Below are 20,836 nucleotides of genomic sequence, written 5' to 3' on the forward strand. Positions count from 1 at the left end.
TTGTTTATTCATGTTTTATTTTGTTTTCATTTTCATTTATTTTATTTATTTTGTTTTATTAAATTGTGATATAATTTATTTAAGAATTCGATCGAATTTTTTGTTTTTTGGTTTTTTATTTTGTTTTTTGTTCTTTTCTTTATTCATTTATTTTTATAATTATAAGTATATTTGTTTTGTTTTATAAGAGTCTAAAGTAAGAAAAAAAATGGTGACGTAGACGCAAAAAATATCTGTGTAATTTGATACACTGACAAGTGCTGCTGCTGTTGCGGCTTGTTCTTCTCGTTCTGCTTCTCCTTCTTCTCGTCTCATCCTAGTCCAACTACGACGGTTCGGAGCATATTCGATTCTTTTTCTTGGATGTTTTTCTCCAGTTTTTCGGTTCTTTTTCTATTTGAGTTTGAGTGGAGGAGTAGGCGTAGTTAGGGAGTAGTTACGGTGTAGTGGGCATAGTTTCTTAAGAAAGTTAAGAAAATTTGTTTTTGTTGTTCTCGGTTCGGTTCATTTTGCAGTTAAATGTAATGGCCGGTTACAGCAGTATCTGCAGATCTGCGGCCATTGTTGCTGCTACTGTTGATGAAATTTATTTTCTTCTGTTGCTCTTCTTCACATTACAAAATAATTAAAGATAATTGTGGTAGTAGTTGTTGTTGTTGCTGCTGCTGCTACTGTGATGTTGTTGTTGTGTTCTTCTCAGCTTTTATTACAAAAAAAAGAGTTAATCCGATATTCGTTTCTCTTGGATAACATCATCAAATGTCAGTCAGTGATTATTATTGCCAGCAACCTTTGATATGTTGCTGCTGCCACAACCGATGTTTTGTTGTTGTTGTTGCACTTGATGCTGTTCTCTTCCGCTGCTTCTTCATCTTCTTGTTCGTTTTCTTTAATTTCGCCTTATTCCTAAATGTTGTTCATGGTGTTGCTCATTCTTTCTTCTCCATCATCATTTTTATGTTGTTTAATTTTGTTGTTCTTGTTGCTGTTGTAATAAATAGTAAATAGTTGTGTTGCTGTTGTTGGTGTGTCGACAGTAGTCTTTTTTTTTCAAAAAAAATGTTTTAAACGGCATTTGGTAGACAGCTTGTCGTCGTCGTCGGCGTCACGTCGAAATTCTTGTCGTCGAAGTATTCAGTGTCATTAACGTCGAAGTGGTAGTGCTGCTGATGTTGTTGTTGTTGCTGTTATTGTTGTTGTTGATGGTCGGTTGTTGTTGTTGTTGTCATCGTCGTTGTTGTCGCTGTAGCTGTTACTGTCTTCGTAGTCGTCGCCATCTACTTTTGTGATGTAAAATCAAATGTCGTTGCTCCACTCACTTTGCCCGAGGCGCTGCGATGGAAATGGACATTCTGCCATTTGCTATCGCGTTTATGCCAAACACGTGTCTCCTCCGACTGATGGGTGTGGGCATGGCCCTGTTTATCAATATATTGTGTTAAGCGTACATAAGCAATACAAGCGGCATCCTCGCCCAACAAATGGACATGAGGATTGAGAATTGTGGTATTGATAGCTTTGCAATTTTTGCCCAAAACATTTTCGAAATAGAATTTGTGAAAGTCAATTCCTTCGACCAGATTACCCAGGGCCTCAGGCTCAAACGCAGTCAAGTGCGGATCACCGATTTTGGTGTATGCATCAAAATCCCCACTGTTGATGGCCTCAATTAGTTGTTCGGTTATTTTGATTATCTCCTGGCGACGGGCCTTGACATCATCATCCTCCAATGTGGCATTGGATGAGTCTGTGGAATCCTTGACGGGCGAACCTTCGCCCTTTTTGGTAACCATACTCTTGCTGGAGAAATTCCGTGTGGCCAACATTGTCGTTAGGATGGCACCCTTCAGCTTGCGACGAGCATTGAACTTCTTGAGGCAATCAACAGTTTCTTGGCGGTGAACCACGGAGGCGACACGTTCACGTTGGCATATCCAGGGATGTTTGAGGGCTTCAGCAGCTGTGATACGTTTGTGGGGATTTACGGTAAGCATTTGATTGATTAGATTTTTGGCTTCTGGTGTTACCGTATCCCATTCGGGCGATGGATAATCATAAGCTCCAGCCTTGATTTGGGAATACAGGCGGTGTTGATCCTCATCCCAAAACGGTGGATAACCGACCAGGAGAATGTATAAGATAACACCACAAGCCCAAATGTCCACCGGTTTGCCGTAGGGTTCCTTCTTGAGCACCTCGGGCGACAGATAGCCCGGAGTGCCGGCAAAACCAAACCAGGCCTGATGATCCCCCTGCACCTCAATGGCCAGACCGAAATCGGCCAATTTGACAGCAGCACCCTTCGCCTTGCTGGCCAGCAATAAATTCTCCGGCTTTAGATCACGATGTACGACACCATTCTGGTGGCAGTGATTAACGGATTCCAATATCTGCTGTATGCAGTGCGATGCATCTGCCTCCGAATAGAATTCACGCGCGACAATATCCTCAAACAGTTCGCCGCCTGTGACCAAATCGAATACCAAATAATGATAGTTTTCCTCCTGTATACTGTCGTGCAGTCGCACTATATTGGGATGATGCAATTTACGGCAAATTCTCGCTTCGCGTTCCAACTTTTGAAAATCTCGTGCGGTCAATTTCTTTGTATTGATAATCTTTGCGGCAAATTCATTCCCTGTCGATTTTTGTACGCAACGTTTCACAATGGAAAATGCGCCTCGGCCCAGTTCCTCTTTGATCTCATAGTTGTCCGAGAAACGCGTACAGGCTGCAGGAGCAGCCATCGCGATGGCACACTTCAGAAAATCTATTGCGGCGAAAAATCCAAAGACCCCGTTATCGAGAAAAACTTTCTGGGGGGCGACAAAGGAGGGCGAGACAATTCCACACTACAAACTGTGTGAGTGAGTGGTGAATAAGTGAGTGAGCGGGCGAGTGTGTGTTTTGCTTTAAAGGTGAGGAGTTGACTTCGTGATAATTGCTGTTGTTGTTGGTATTATTATTTTTCTCTGGGTATTAACGAAAACGATTATTCTTTCCTTTTTCTGTGGAATAACAAGAAGAAGACTCGGCTTATATGTAAGTCAGTGGAGTTACGAGAATTGAAAAAAGTTGCCTTTTTTAAAATTTCGAAATCCTTTTGATGAAATAACAGAAAAAACGAAAATTGTTTCAGTCACTCGTTGCCGTGATGTCGGTTGGTAGTCGATACAATTGATTTTTAACACTGTTTTTCACTGGTGCTTCTTCTTCTTTGTCGATGTCGTTTTGTTTCTCTATGGCACACCTCCTCGTCGTCGTCGTATGGATGGGGTGGTAGAGATGATGGTTAGTGGTGGTGCTGAATGTCGTCGTTGTCGGCACACCAGGCAGGCACTTCTCCGCTGGCGCTCTACTCTTCCGCCGTAAAAACTAAATAAAAATCACTCGGTTTTTATGATGGTTGGTTGGTGTCTATGTTGTGTTACAGCTTTCTCTGCTACTGACTGCTTCGCTCGCTGCTTGCTGGCTTTTGCTTGCTTGCTTGTCTCAACTCCAACTGACCCAGATTCAGGGGGAAAAATGTGAATAACGGAAGTGTATGTATATGTAAATTCTAATCAGTCCTTGTCCTGTAATGATTTTTTGATTTCGTATTCGCACCAAACCAAATTGGGAGATTATGGGTCCAATTTTCACATTGATGAATTTCGCCCGAATCGATTTGAGTCCGATAGATTTTTTGGTGGATTTTTTTGTTTTTTGAGTTTTTTTTTTTTTTGCAAAAATGAAACGAAACAAAAGAAAAAAGAAACACACAATACCAATTGATTAATGAAGAGATTTTGTAAAGTAATTTTATTTTTTTGTTTAGTTCTATTGGTCTTCTTTTTTTCTTGCTTTCTTTTGGGAAAAGCCAGGAATGGTTGGATGATGAAAGGATGACGGAATGGTTAGATGGATGAATCTTTTAATGGCTGATTGTGAATTTGGATGGAAATGTTTGCTTGGAGGAGACCAAGTTTTTTAGCGTTTTTATTTTTTTTTTTCGTTTCTTACCGTTCAACAGTTTTGTGTGTATGTGTGGCTCTTTTTCTTTTCTTGACTAGCGGATGGCTACAAAAAAATGCTTTTCTAAATTTCTTTCAGGTTCTTGTGGTTGTTCACTACTAAATTTTACTAAATTGTTGTATTTTGGGTTTGTCTTCAATTTTTCTAATATTATTTATATTGTTTTTCCAGTTGTGGTTATATTTTAAACTAGAGAGTACTGGAGTACTACTACTTTTAATCTTTCTTTTTCGACACGAACGAAGCACACTTAACACACAGAGCCAGAGAAAAAGTTTGTATCTACATTTTCCAACTTTGCGACGATGCGTTTTCTATGTGAAAATTTCCTTCTCGTCGTGGTCGTTGTGTCGTCGTCGTGGTTGTCGTAGTTGTGGTGTGTGGAGCACAAGAACTATAACACCGCAGCGCGCGCACTCACACACACACGCTCTGGATGGATGGAAGTGATGATATGGACGATGAGAGACAGGCGACAAACACACACAATGTGAACACAACAGAACGTAACCACACTCAGTTGGGAAATTTTTCTACTTATTGGACTTTTGCTATTTTAACTGTTGTCACACGCTCCCGTCTTTCTTGCTGGTTAGCCGATGCTTGCGCAGAATCATCCAAAGGGGGACAAAGTGGAAATTTTCAACAAATTTTGTTACTCTGTATAACAACCACCAATCTTATTTGCCATCCCCAGGCATAATGGGTGAGCACACAGGGTTAGAGAGCAGCATACACTCTCACACACACAGATGCAAGAGTTTTCCTTCGGTTGAGTGATTGAATAACAGTTAGCTGTTGCTCTAATAGCGGTTATGTTTTCCTTTCTCTTTCTCAGTATGTTCGGCAAAATTTCCTCCACCAATAAAAAGTTGGCAACACCGGTATTTTTAGGGGTTGCTTCTTCTTATATCCGTTCAATGATAGCCCAATGGTCGTTTTCTATTGGCAATTACAACCCTGTAAATAAAGAAAGGATAGGATATTAGAAGTTTGTTTAGTTGGCAAGGCGTATTTTTATTTTATTTTTTTCTGGGGGTAGTTATTTCTCTGAAAGAGACAAAAGAGAATAACGTCATATAATCCAAGCCATTGCAAGAGTAAACGGGGGAGAATCTAATAGGACTCTCTTTGGGATTTGTTGCCACACAAATTCACTCATTATTGATTATCAATAGATTTTTATTATTGCTGCACGACTAAAGAGCAGGCTGACTGGTAGGCAGTGGATTAAGTACGCAATTGCTGCACAGTGTTTTGTGGTGTAGTAAGTTACTTAAACGTTGGTAAGGATGTTAGGAAAATATCTGCAGGTCCTTCTGGAACCGGTCCTTAAGGAAAACAAAAAAACATTAACCCATTCCGTCCCGAGACAATTTTCTTATTTATTTTTTAAGAAAAAAATACTTTTAAAAGGCATTTAGGACCCACTGATGTCAAAAATCGACTCAAAAAATTTCAGATTTTGCATTTACCTCGAAATTTCGAACCCTGGCGCTTATCCCAGATGTATAGAACTAAAAAAATTGATTCATATGCTGTTTTATTGATTTAGTTCATCATTTTGGCATGAAAAAATGACTGAAGATTGGTATTGAGTCTTTTTTGGGCCTACAAAACATTTCCCCGAAATGTGTCAGCTGCATTATCCTACATAAATGGCTGTAATTTAATACATATTTAGTCTTCTTTGGGGCCACTAAACATTCCTGCAGAAATTTGTCAGTACAGGTCCACGTTTTATATAGCCTCCGTAGAACAGTACCTCCCGATCTTGAGGTTTTTCAGATTTTTAGCCGCACTATCCTACAGAAATGGCTAAAATTTTGTATTTCGTCTTCTATGGGCTATAATAACTTAATATTAATATTTTAAAACCTTACAAATCTATAAACACATTTCAACAAACAGAACTTTAATTTTCGAGTTAGAAGTTTTTTAATTTATTGAGGCAAAAATGGAAAAGTTTATGTGTCACTTTGTTCCATATGGTGTACAATATTTCACATTTGTGTCATAAGTGTGGATATGGAACAAATAGTAAAAATTCTATTTTTAAAAAATTCTGTATAAATTTTATATTCCTCTATATTTTTGCAAATATATTCTATGTACTATTATTAATAGTTCAAAACTTTTATAATTATAATTTTTTAAAATTAATTTAAAAAGTATCCAAAAATATAGGTTTCAAAAATGTACCCCTACCATCGAGAGGGAGTGGGGGGTCGTCCATGCTAGTTGGAATCTTCAACGCTTGTGTATACTCCCAAGGGTAGTTTTCATTCCCAAGCCTGGAAAGACAAGTTACGCAATACAAAAATCTTATCGCCCGATAGATTTAACTCATTCTTACTCAAAACAATGGAACGGTCGGTTGACACCATGATAAAGAGTGGCATTCCCAATGATATACTAAAATGCAAACAACATACGAGTACATACATTAGAGGCCGATCAGTGTAAACCGCATTACATGATTTAATACACCATATAGAGAGAACTTTCAAAATGAAGATGTACACACTCGCTGTATGCATCGACATCGAAGGCGCCTTCATCAGCACTGAAACGCTAATTCATTTATTAGACAAGTTTCAGGTAGAACTGGTCCTGAGGAACTTGATAAACCATATATAGGGATAGATGGATAAGTTACGCGCTACATGACATAACAGAAAGAGACTAAGTCGCTCAAGGTGGCCACAACTTAATATTATAAAGGCATATTAAAGACCTTAACCGAGGGATTCTATACGGTATGCAGACGACGCTACAATACTGCCAAGGGAAAAAATCCAAATGTGCTTTGTAGGAGGGCCAAATCCGCACCTTAAATAACTTATGACTGGTTCAGACCGATAACTCTAAGTGTTAACTCGCTTTCGAGGAACCAGGATTCAATACAAATTTCGCGATCATTTTAATACATGGGAGTAATTCCAGATAGGAAACTTAAAAGGAAATACGATATTAAGGAAAGACCTTAAAAAAGCCCACAGATGTTTTTCAATACATAGAGAGTTATAGGCTCAAAATGGAGTTTCAATTCTAGGATGATACTTTGGTTATACAGAAGCGTAATTAGACCGATTCTAAGATACGGGGTTGTAATATGGTGGACTGCTATGGACAAAAATGCAACGTGAAAATATTGCAAAAAATCCAAAGAATGTGATGATTAAGTATTACCGGGCAATGAGGACTACACAAACCGATTTTGTTTGTATGAAGCGGCGGAATTGGAACTATATATTGAAGAACCGGAATCATAACACATTACTTAGGAGGAACTGGTTTAATGCTAACTCCAGGCCACACTGGACTGCATAAATTCAATTAACAACTACTCCCAATATGGTTCGGTGAACACTATATGGGTACCAGGTCATGCAAGTATTAGGGGTAAGGAGAGAGCAAACTCTTTATCGAAACATGAGAGAGAACAAACTACGGTAAGCCTTGGGCGAGTCGCGTCTAAAGTTGAAAGCATGACCACTAATATCCACACATCCCTTTAGAATAATGAAACCCTATGATAGGCTTCCTTCCAAACGACACATCCAAATTAGAGCAAACGAGTTAAAAAAATGTTCCACATATGAGGCCCTCAGCGCCAAAACGGCCTAACCCACATTCCCAAAAAAATTTAACTGACTATAAAGGTCTCACCGGAACCTTTTGAAATAAATACGAAAAAACTCCATATTGCATTGTATAACACCATGGTGTTATGCAGGTTATACTACCCGCTAAAATAATGCAATACACAGTGGATCCACTTGTATGGAGAAAGTGGCCAAAAATATTTAGGGTGTAAATATCAAGCCAATGCGCTGGTTACAGCTTTGTGCTGCTGCGAAGTGTGTTTTAAGAAACGACGAGCGTGACATCCTCCCCCCTTTCTCCTCTGGAGGGGGTATATGGTAAGAATTGTTTTATGCTGTTAATACGGAATGATATGAACAAAGGTCCCGATAATCTTATGATGCAAAAATAGACTTGGGGAAACAAAACAATCTCCAAAAACAACATAAAATCCAACCAATTTAGCGGATTAAAAAAATCAATATTTACACGGTGATACAGAATTTCTAAAATGATAACAATACCTCTGTGAACACAAATTTTGGGGCAGAGATAATTCCTTTAGGGAATTAGGGTTATATCTTTGTTCACTGTTTTTTTAGCTTATTTTTGAGATGACTATCTGCAGTCAAATCGAATGAGGATTATTTTCGTAGAGCACTTCGAACTTCTAACTCGCTTCCTTCAATGTCCTTTTGCCCTTTATTTTAAGAGCCGCTATAAAATACCACAAGATGACGTTTTCAGCTTCGATATGTTCTGCAAAAATGTCGCTCAGAAAATTTTAGGTACAGCTCTCATTGACAACTAATCGATTTTGTCGATTTTGCTGTGCCGTCAGAGATATACCCTCAGCCTCGGAACTCAATACTTCTAACGTCTCTAGGTTTTTAGTTTTGTTTTTGTGGTCAATTTCTCAAAAATAATGGACTTGGAACCCCGAAAAAATTGTACACTCTCAAAAAGAGAACATGTTGCACAAAAAATACAAAACGATCCGAGACGAGTTTTAAACCTGCACTCTTTCCAAAATGTGTGTGGGAGGCACCCGAAAGAGTGGTCCGATGTAGACGGAAGTTTGAACAAAATCGGTTTCGCCCTTCGAGGATTATCATTATCTCAGGAAGTATGGACTTGACACTGTCGCAAAAACTATCCTATACGAGCCGTAAAACTGTACTTTTTCCCAATGTTGTTTGGGAGGTACACGAAAGAGTATACCGATTCAGTTCATATTCAAACCTGATCTATGCCTGAATGAAATATTACCATATGCAGAGTTATGACAAATTCTGTTACTCTCTTCGAAAGTTATCGTGAGCGCCATTTAAGCGATTTTTTTAACTTTGAGGAGGAGGTTTGGACAAAATATTACTATACCCAAAATTTGAATTTAATCGCTTGGTCCGTTCGCGAGAACTCGTGCATACCAGCCAGGCGGACGGACGTATTTAAATCAACTCCAAATTGTCTGAAACGGATTTCGTCCAAACATACTTGGAATCTAAAACCATTATTTCGATGAGGCACAATTTTGGTCGTATCAAAGTCTTATATCATCCTAAGCCTACAGGCTGAGAGTATAGGAATGAACCCTATATCGATAATAGTTTCCCAGAAATTACGGTGGTAATACCTCAGTTAATGTTGCCTGCATTTTCTACATAGTAGGTGCTTAATTATAATTATTTTTATTTCTATTAATTTTCGAACTGTTGCAAAACACTGTGCTCCAGCACACCTCATAACATTGCTATCTTATCGAGTACATCAACTAAGCGACCAACCAACCACCAACTCAGCCAGCCACCTTAACCAACAAACACCTTCCAATACATTGTGTTGGACGTCAAGGACAGTTTTGAACTGCGGCCAAGGAGAAGAGACACAAATCAACTAGAAAACCAAAAACGTGAAAAACCGCAACAAGAACCCCAATAGCAAGCAGCAGCCGTATGCCCAATAACCACAAAAAGATATCCAAAAAGCATGTGGTCGATTACGGTCGGTCGGTCGTCTTTGTTCTGCAGTGTGGCCATATAAACGAAACTACGAGTGTAAACTAGTGCGGGTTACAACTAATTTCAAATTTAATTAATGCTTTTGATTAATTTATTAACACAGTTTTTCGTATCGGTGTCGTCTCAACACTCATGTGTAACAAGAGCAATATGGAAAGAGAGTACAAAATCACCAAAGAGAGAAGAGAGAGGCGCAACATTTGTAGGCCAAGACAAAATTATTAGAAGTGGAAAAGAAAAAAATCCCTGAAAATTTTCCAAACACAGGATATTTTCATGCACGTACATTATGTTTCACCAAGAGAGTAGAGGAGAAAGAGCGAGGGGTTGTTTGGTTGCGTTAATGCGTACGTGTGTATGTACACTGGGGCGAAATCGCATACGTTTTACAGCATTAGCACGTTTTCAATTTTCGCTGGCCCGCAAAAGTGTAACAGGTTATGTTGATTTTTTGCCATTGTTGTTGTCGTTATTGTTATTCGTAGGATATTACACGCATACTCCTGAAGACACATGTACACGCACACCCACCCACCCACTCACCTAGCTATCCATACACATGTCTCTATACATACATAATTCTGCGTTTTTCTTGCTGTAAGTTTTGCCTGCATGGATGGTTTGGTCGGTCGGTTCGGTTTGGTTATCTATCTAAGCTACCATGGTCGTTTTTCTTGTTCTTTGTTGTTTCTGTTGCTTTTTTATATATGCTCGGCATATTTCCGGGAAACGGAAACATGTGTTGATGGAAAATTCATGCTGTCAAAATGACAGTAACACAGCAGCTTATAATCAAATACAAAAGCAAGGCAGCACGCACACACACATACACACGACAATCACCCACCCACAAGCACCTTGCAAGAGCACACCACCCCCTCCCATCACACAAACCCTCACACGCTTACAGAGAATAATAAACAAGTAGAGAGAATAATTTAGCAACAACACTGTGCTGGGCACAGTGTTAGGCAAATGTTATTGACAGGTATTCAAACAAAATGTCACATCATGCCAACCACAATAATATTACAAAAATTCCAGGATACCAACAAACCAACTATTCCTAGATGTGGATGTTGGCAATGATGACGATGATGCTCTCTGGGGTTAGTTGACTACCAGACAGACGACTACTGGCTTCTTGAATATTACCAGTGGCTTTTGTTGTTGGTTGCCATTAACTTAAGTTGTTTACAAGTATCCATGGTTAACTTGATACCCTCCCAATCAACAAGCATATCTATTTGATATCGGCCACAGCCACGTCTGGTGTCTGTCGTAAAGGCCGTGTTGCATGGTAATAAGGCAACAAGGTTTCACAGATGTTTAGAGGGGTGTGGGGTGGGTTATGGACGATTTGCTATCAGCCGGGTTATGGGGTTGTCAGTTGTCTACAACAACACACATCACATCTCTCATTATCACGGTTGCTACTACAGCTTCTGCTGCTGCCGCCGCCTGAGCAATCCAATTAAATTATATTAGGTTTACAAATAAGTATTCATTGTTTGTTAAAAGCTAGTCAAGCCGTCCGTCCGTCCGCTCTGTCCTCTCACCATCCATTAACAGTGGGTTCGGTAAAGTGGATTTTGTCATGTCCATGACAGTTTGCTGAAATCAAGATACGAATCTAAACAAAGTTTGATGGCCATAACTTTGACACAGTTGTTGTTGTTGTTGCTGTTGCTGTTACGTTTTTTTTTTTCAATGTTGACATGTATTTCGGAAGGCCTATTATAAGTTTGTTTTAGTTATGGCATATCCGACCATCAGTTAGTTATCCTTACAGCTATCAGCAGTGGAAATGGGGCATGTAAGGTCCTAATACGAGTTTATTCCCTCACCATATGTCGAAACAAATATGTACATCATCTAAATAGTGGTTTAGATCCCACAAATCTTAAGACCTAACACGTTTCCGACAATTTGGGGTCCTGTTTGCTATATCCATCCATCGTTTTATTTGACTGGTGCGCACGATAACACCGTAGACCAAAGTCTGGTTAGCAAAAATTAGATACATTATGAGCAGAATGCCAGATAAGTTTGGTCGAAAATCGTCAATTTTCGGTTGCCAAAATCATAAAATCGTCAAAATAGTATTTCAAAATCGTCAAAAAATCGGCAAATGCAATTACTTGTATTTCAGTTCAAATTATTACAATATTTAACATACATAAGTTAAAAAAATAATACCCTTTTCCACATTGTGGTATAGGGTATAATAAAATCTTAAGTAAAGAAAACAATTACCAATTCATAAAACAAAGCAACAATGTAAAATGTGTATATATATATGTAAATGGTTTTGCCATATACATATGTATGTATGTGTTGAAAAATATTACGAAACACTGTTTTTAAAAAAAAGCTATAAGTCGAGAAGGAGTGTGCCGATCAACATATATTTTTGTGGGTTTATTGAGTACATAACTACCCCCAAAATTTCGAACACTGGTACTTATCCTATATGTCAGTAGCTATACCAAAACATGGAAATGTACAGACAAATCAGGGGGAAAAGTTATTATAGCCCCATAGAAAACTAAATACTACATTTCAGCCATTTCTGCAGCATAGTACGGCTAAAATTCTGAAAACCCCTAAAATCCGGAGGTACCATTTTACTGAGGCTATATAAAACATGGACCACTGCTGACAAATTTCTGGAGGAAAGTTTAGCAGCCCCAAAGAAGACTAAATATGTATTAAATAACAACTATTTCTATGGGATAATGCAGCTAAATCCCTGAAAAAAAACCCCGAAAATCGGGCGGTACCGTTCTATGGGGGTAATCCTAAACGTGGACTGTTTATATCATAGTTTTTTCGGGTTAACCTTCTTTATGAGGATTTATTTGACGTATACACAATGGAATTGATATTCAAAACCCATTATATATAAACGTACTATGAGGTGATGCTAGATTTATGTACAGTTGCCTTTCAGAGGTCAGTGCTACCAACCACAATATTCATACAAAACTCAAATTTTATGTGAACAAATTACCATAACTAAAAATCGGCATTTTAGGGTTAAAAATCGTCAAATCGTCATTTCTGTTTTTTGGAGTAAAACTCGCCATAATGGCGATAAATCGGCAAATCTAGCATCACTGACTATGAGAGTGGCGGGTGAAAATAGAGATCAGTGTCACACCGATCAAGGGTGGCGTATAATGTTTATTACTAAGAAATTATACGCCACCCACAATCCAATGTTAAAAATACAAAAAAAATATATAAAAAAAAACAAAAACTTAAAACACACTTATACAACTCTAACTTAACCATTTGTTAACCGATTTTAAGATAATATTCGAATCTTCTCATGAAAAGAAAAACCATGGAAATCCGTTGTGAAAAATAGAAGTTATGCCCGTTTAAAGTTGAAAATCTAAGAAAATGTTTGACAACAATCTCCGAAGTTCGATTAAAAAAAAGTAGAAAGGTATCAGTCGGCTTTGCCAACAGATATATACCCTCAGCCTATGTGAATTGAAACTTTCATCTACGGACAGATCGAATGTTTTTAGGGTCTTTTCAGAATTTTTTTGGACATTTGAACTTGCCGACAAAAATGTGGATTACAGTTCACAAGTGTTGAGTGGACCGATTAAGTTCATATTGGAACCTCATCTAAGTCTGGTAAAAATTTTACGATGTGCAAAGTATAGACCAAATCGGTTACTACCTTCAAGAGTTATCGTACACACAAAATTTCCCTTTACCCTCTACTTCTACCCACCTCTCTCAGAATGGACCTAATTTTTGCTGAACTGAATTAGTTCCACAGTGTAACACTGGAACGAATCACAGACTCGGGCCCAGCTTAACATTTCTGTCGAACTTAGATCAGATTCGAATGATGACGCTGTAGCTTCACATTTTTGTCTAGCTTCAATATGACGAAATCTACCTATTTCAGGATTTTTTGTTGCAACCAAATTAGCTGTAATTTGCCTTTGGCAGCCCTAATTGAACAGGAAATTTCTGTATTAAAAATTGTATCGGCACCTAAATGTATCGGAACTAGCTGTATATTGACATTTCCAGTTCCGTATAGATAAGAAATACAAAAAGTTATTGGCGGCATTAGTACGTATTTATTCGGAACATCCACACCCGTCATGTTCATATAAATAATATATAGTGCCAAAAACATCCCAGAAGGGACAAGAGTGACTTCTCTCATTTGAAGATGCCTGTAAGGCGTGTGTGCAACCATTACACCACGATGGGTACCATGTTAATAGGTTCCGATAAAAGGTTCAGAGGGTTTCTTACGAGTAGCTAGAAAGTACTTTCCACAGATGAATGGCCTGACCATTACATACATACATATGTTCCAATAGACATCCCCGAAGGGACATGCGAAACTTCTCTCATATTAACGAGTGCACGCCGATTCATTTAGCTTATTCATATGGGGTCTACGCACAGAGGGGAAACATAGGCCTAAAGTTGCTCAAAACTCAAAATATGAAAATCGTTTTTTTATGAAAAAATGTTGATAAACGGCAACCAGACTCTTTTCTACATTTGCTATAACCATCCTCGACTTTGTAAGATTAACCAATCAAATGCAGCAGTCGATTGAACTCAGCCATACTGAAAACAAAAAGTAAATTTTCGAAAACTAAGAAATTAGGTGAACATTAAAATGACATTATTTTCGCGAAAATTTATATTTTTCAAGATTTATTGTTTTTGTACAGTCTCCGAACAAGATTAGCATTTAAAATTTTCAGATTGATTTTACATCTTTGCTCTTTAATAATGGTGATACATATCCTCTTTATGAACATTTTTTATGATAATTTTTAAGATTACTACAATTTCAATAGTGAAAAAGTCTATTTCCCCGACGTTTCCCGACCATAGTTTCTTCTAATGTTTTATGCGCATGAGTCTCAAATATCAGATTCAATCATAAAAAATTGCGCATATTTGCGCCATTCCGAAAACATCTAATTTTTCTTAACTAAAATATGAAATATTTTTATATGGAATTGCAAGGTTTACTCACACTATATTTTGTTCCGCCTTATAACAGGGTCTTTTATTTATCAGAATAAACGAACACCTATCAAATATATTTGCATTATTCAGAAACATTCACGGTTTTTCTTATGTGAATTGAGAAAAATTTAATTTAAGTAAGTTTAAAAAATAAAATTTGGAATGAAATATATGTATATGGGACTATATATACATCTGTACCGATTTGTTTGAAAATTGGCTCAATGTTTTTTTAGGCTAGTTCAGGTTGCATGTGTCAAATTTCAGTGATTTTGGTACATTTTTATCTCATATCAGATGCGAATATATATGGAAGCTGCATCCAAATCTGGACCGATTTTCATTATTTTCTATAGGATTAATCCTTGTACAGAAGATATGCTTTGTGCAAAATTTTATATCAATCCGACTATAAATGAGCTTTCTAGGGCTTTTGATCAACTTTTAACACAAATTTCCCCTCTGTGCTACGGCGTGTTATAAAAATTTTGACACCACTTTACAGAAGTTTTACATGGCTGGAATACTCAGGGAATGTCACTTACATTACGCTGAGGGGTACTTTGTCAGCGCTGGAAATTATGGTGTTTTTTGCCCTGCCTGAGAATCGAAACCGGGCATACATATGAAAGAAACTGACTTAGGAGATGAAATGCACCAAGGGAAGGTTCTGACGGGCTTTAACATGGCAAATCTCAGAATTTATCTTGGCGCCCTTTTCACCTCAAGTGTACACTGACCTCCCCGTGCCGTTACCTAGGAAGCTGTCAAACCCGTTAAAAATTGTGTGCTAACAGGTGCCGAGCGTTCACTCATAAGAACGATAAAAAGTTGGGTTGGGGGTCGGGTTAGTAACCCACCCCTATAAAAAAAACAAAGCAAACTAATGGTCTGTTTCAATCCACGGCGGTTCTATGCACCGGATTGACTCGGAGGAATCTTCGATCACTGGCCGTCACCGCAACAAATATGTGTTTGTGTTCGTGTATTTTTTTCATCATGGGAGCTGTGATTTATCCCGGAATGCATGCTCCGACCTCATTTGGTCCATGCCGGGATAAAAATGAACCCCAGATCAGCATCCACCACCTGTCAGTATCGGTGAGATGTAATGGATGTAGGGAATGGGTTCCGAGGGTGCTCTGGCCATAGTAGCACCCGGTATTACAGCGATAGGTATGTTGCTGTTTACTGCGCCAGAACATCGCCAAGTGTGTCTTTAATTGTAGCAACAGGTCTGATAAATGGCGTATCCAGGCAACCCTTAATTTCCCTTGGCTCGGACCACCCCCTATCATTTCATAACCTCTGAACGCCGTACCTTACTGATAGGGCGAAGAGGAGTGTGCTACGCTGTATAAGAAGAGCCCTTCCAGCCGAGGAGGTACCACCACAATTTACCACGGGCCATCCGAAACGCGAAATCATCGAAAGCGTTGGGCCCACACCGAATATCGATGGTAATGCTTAAGCAACTGGATGACCCTGGAGTTGAGTACTTAACTAGTGTCCTCAACTTATCGTTAGCCACTCTGAAAAGTTGACAGGATGTTCCCGCTACTGAGCTTGGCAAGGATGCCAGCAGAGGTGAGTCGTACAGCCCGATTTCGCTACGTTGCGGACTCAAGCAACATTTTCTGACCAAAATAGCTCGAATTTGCAATTTAAGGTGTCTAGTTTTAAAAAAACGTATCCACAAAATTTTTATAACGGTTGCTGCAATTTCGTACGGTAAGTTCTCAGATTGGAAGGTTACCGACACCGCCTGCTGTGAAGTCTTCTAAAGGCTTTTTCTACTGAAGTGGCAGTAACTTAGAATTTCGGATTAAATGGGTAGAAAACCTCGCATCAATGTACATAGGTCCATATTTTGATATATAACGCGGAATCCTGGAAAAAAAAACACAAGAGATGCTGATCTATTCTTGGTATTCTCCAAAAGCACTATCAGTTTTGTAAAATGACATGAAGTGATATCCGATCCTCAGTGCGACCTCTTCACCGTCCTGCTGGAAAAGGTTATACGAGACGCAAAAGATAAAATAAGTGGAACAATATAGAACAGTAGTCATATGCTACTTGCTTATGCCGACGACTTTGATATCAGGAGTCGGTTCAATAAAAGAAATAAGTGATACCTTTAAAAAGGCAGAGAAGAATCTGACACTTTAGTTTGTCTGTAAACAAAACACAAAATTTCGGAAAAGTTCAGTTCAGAACCTGGTCTCGAATAGTTTTGATTTTTGTTGTAGCAAGTTGTATTCACTGCCCCCATACGACGGTACAAGTTTCATCGGCGGCAAGTCCATACTTCCTGAGAAAATAGCCTGAAAGGCGCAAAAATCCTCAGTGACACCTTGTGTAGTGGTTGGAGCGCAAGAAAACTCTCGAACGGATCTGCCGATTCAGTCCAAGATGTGGCCTTCGTAATATTTTGTGCAAACTTAGTTTAAGTTCGAAGATAAGCCATATCGGTCCACTCATTCAGGTATCTCCCCCATAAAAGTTCATAAATGTTCGGAAAATTTGTGCGTACGATTACTCTTGATGGGAGTGACCGATTTGGTCCAGAATTTACACATGATAATATATCTACCAGATATAGATCAGGTCCGAATATGGACTATATTTGTCCACTCCTTTGGGTACCTCCCCCACAAAATTTTGGATAAATTCACTTTAAGACATGGTCTCGAATCACTTTGATTTTTGTTGAAGCAACATGCATTCACAGCCTAAATTACTACAGTAAAAGGTTTTTTAGTGGCAAGTCCATACTTCTGGAGAAAACAGCCCGAAAGTTGTAAAAAAATCACTAACCGAATACTACGTTCATCCACACTTTGGATATCGTAATATTTCTTCGAATATTAGATGAAATTCAAAGGTGGTGCTTATAGGTCCACTCCTTGCGGTACCTCAACCACAAAAGTTCGAAAATATTTGCTACAATGGTACGCGCGATATCTCATAGACATAGCAACCGATTTGGATCTCTAAATATTGTCGAAACTTAGTTTAAGTTCAAATTTGGGCTCTACCTGTCCAATCTTTGGAGTACCACTCACACAAATATTCAGCATTTTTGTGGTTGAAGGTTTTCCTAGTGGCCCTGTTTACAGCGAAAAAAGCCCTTTCTATCGACATCCCCGCAAATTTTTTAGCTTTAATCCTATCCATATTTTTGTCGGTTCATTTGGTAACTCCCTGACCGCGAGGAATTGATAAGATTTTTTTTTTCGCAGAGTACTTACTTTCGTGACTACTACTCATAATAATAAATATGAAAAATATTTTTATCTCTACGGAAAAAAATTCGGACTTCAAAGGGTTAAAGAAGAACAGACAAGGCTTTAAATCAGGACCAAATATGTTGAAGACTGTGGTCAAATATAAAACATACAGCAAAATGTATCAAGCTACCCTAATATTTCATGTTTGGGCTTTTATTTTAATCGGCTCAATTAATACAAAGTAAAGCTCACCAAAACCCACATTCATATTTGTACACTACCATCCACCAAAATGTACTCTGCTTATTGGGATGAGACCTCATCTTAATTAGTTTAAATTCCATTAATAAGGATACTTAATATCCATTCATCCAATTCAAATCTGTGTTTCTAGCCACAAAAATTCCAACAAGTCCCGTTATTGCAGTGATTGTCACCGTTGTAGATGCTATTAATAGCCCATTATCCGCAAAACTCCACGTTAAGCCCCTGAATACCAAAAATTACTCTAATTTTTTACCAACGAAGAAAAACCCAAAAAACATGTTTTATCTTGATCTGGTTGATACCACACCATGAAAAAGGTACCTAGAAAAAGTTCCTCTTTCTGCTGTTTTCCCAAAAATAAAGACTGAAGCAAACCATTATTTATATTTTATGAATTATCTTATTTAGTTTATCTTCTCATTTGAATTCAATGTTTAGTATGTAAGTTTGTACATATTCCATACAACTCTGTTTATATTTTCTATGTTTTCAAATTTTAACGGTTTCTATGCAACACTGTACATATTTCTATTATCATACTATTTCATTACAACATTGTATTTACTACTAAAATACACATCTATGTAAGTCTAGACGACTTTTGCGCTTCTCAAACCAAGTACCTAAATAGAATAAAAATTAATAAAATCGCTTTGAGATCAACCTTTGAGAAACCAACTAGTCAACCAGCTTTTAATAAGTTTCGGACATTGCACTAGTTGAGAAACCAAGTGGAAGATACCAACCAAAGTACAAAGTTAAATAAAACATCATTTAAACAGCAATAATCTTCGTTTTAATGGACATTGGGTATAACCTTAGGCGAAGAATTGCTTAATTGGCGCGCCAACGTGAGGCAAAACACCAAAGAACTGTTTCATTGACGCCCAACTTAGTGGCCACGGAACACGACCACAAAGAAGAAGAACCCGATAACAACGCATCATCCAACAGCGACGAGTACGATTCAGGAGAAGAAATGGCACAGCTTAGTGAGGCTCAGTTCCAGAAACTCATCCAGGCAATGAACAACAACAAGCGAATTGGATCGTTTGCCCATTGCACTGCGCGGTTTAGAGGACAGAGAGAACCTGCTGCTGTTGAGGAATTCCTAACTGCCATCACCGTGTTTAAAGACATCGAGAATATCTCCGACGCCGATGCTGTAACAGGATTGCAGTTACTACTAGAAGGCTACGCAGCGAATTGGTGGATTGGCGTTAAGAAGAATGTCACCACCTTCGATCAAACAAAAGCGTTAATCAGAAAAACATTTTCCCCTCCCGTACCAGACTGGCGGTTGTTTACACAAATTTACGAGCACAAGCAGCAGAGAGCAGAACACACAGACACTTTCATCTGTAAGAAGCGGTTGCTGTTCTCCCAGCTCAAGTCAGCAGTTGACGAAGAAATCCAAATTAATTTGATATTCGGTCTACTCCGGCAGAACATTAGAGAACGCGTGAAACGAGAGAGCATTACCTCGTTTGAAGAGTTGCTATCCGCCTGCAGAGAAGCTGAACTTTCGCTGGCTGAGTATGATGAAACAACAACAACAACCCCCCTTGCTGAAACGAAAGCAGAAGCGAAGACTATTCGATGTGCAATGTGCCGCACTTTTAAACATGAAACTGCAAAGTGCTGGAAGAAGAAAATGAGGGATGAACAACAACAAGTACAGCGCAATGATGTACAACAACAACCACACACAAAACAGCAACAAGACAATGCACAACGGTCAACCGACACACAACAACAACCATCACTGAGAAAAGCAACGATTGCTTGCTATGGCTGTGGCGCGCCTGGTGTTTTCAGGTCGAACTGCTCAAATTGTAGCAACAACAACGCAGGTAGCCCACAGAACCTTTCATTCAATTCATTTTCGCCAACGATCATCGGTCGCACTCTACCAACAACACACATAGAGATCTTTGGTTTGTTGGGTGAAGCAGTGTTTGACACGGGTGCAAAAGTAAGCGTCGCGAGTTTGAATTTGAAAAACATTTTGGAAGAAAATGGATGTGTGTTCGAGAATGTGTGTGCAGATGTGTGTTTGGCAGACGGCTCAGTTACAACATGTGTTGTGAAATCCACCATGTGTAACGTAAACATTGGAGGCCGCGAGAAGAAGATACGGTTTGTTTGTTTACCAAACGCAACCAGAAATCGTACGTTGCTTGGTACAGATTTCTTGGAGAAAGCCGGTATCGTTCTTGATATGCCGCAGCGCCTTTGGTATTTTGCCGATGAACCAAGAAGGAAGAATAGCTTTACCAACCCATTGGAAATGAGTTTATTTTCTTTGGATGTGATTGGTTATGAGAACTCACCAGCCAATAAAGCTATGACTGGAATGTCAAATGTTATAGAATTTGTGGAGAAGAAGAATCTGGTATCACCCTTGCCTGCAACTCCAGTAGTACCACCGAACGACTACTCCCCGCATACCATACAACAAGTGTTTCATGGAGCTTTGCGTTCTGGAGAGAGTACCCCGAAGCTGGTATCCGACTTGTTTCCACCCCGACATAAAATGAATTGTGATGATCCAATTCCAACAAAACCAATACGACGACCACTGGCTGACAAAACAAATGATTATTCACCGCACTCTATACAGAGCATATTCCGAGGAGCGATTCCACCAAATGAAACAACGCCCGGAAACACATCCAGACTATTTGG

At 38.8% G+C, this 20,836-nt stretch overlaps 1 protein-coding gene across 1 annotated transcript in view; it reads right to left on the bottom strand.

Moving 5' to 3' along the window:
• The window catches only part of CaMKII (Calcium/calmodulin-dependent protein kinase II), a 113,436-nt gene that overhangs the window by 24,989 nt on the left and 67,611 nt on the right, over positions 1-20,836 (bottom strand). The window contains exons 2-3 of the mRNA XM_073975508.1: positions 4,003-4,974; positions 1,282-3,575 (exon numbers count right to left, since the gene is read on the bottom strand). Coding sequence (XP_073831609.1) covers positions 1,282-2,747 — 1,466 coding nt within the window. The 5' untranslated portion in view covers positions 2,748-3,575; positions 4,003-4,974. The remainder of the gene's footprint in view (positions 1-1,281; positions 3,576-4,002; positions 4,975-20,836) is intronic.

The sequence above is a fragment of the Musca autumnalis genome, unplaced genomic scaffold (genome assembly GCF_047663935.1).
Source record: "Musca autumnalis isolate F117 unplaced genomic scaffold, ASM4766393v1 scaffold_3, whole genome shotgun sequence".
Lineage (NCBI taxonomy): Eukaryota > Metazoa > Arthropoda > Insecta > Diptera > Muscidae > Musca > Musca autumnalis.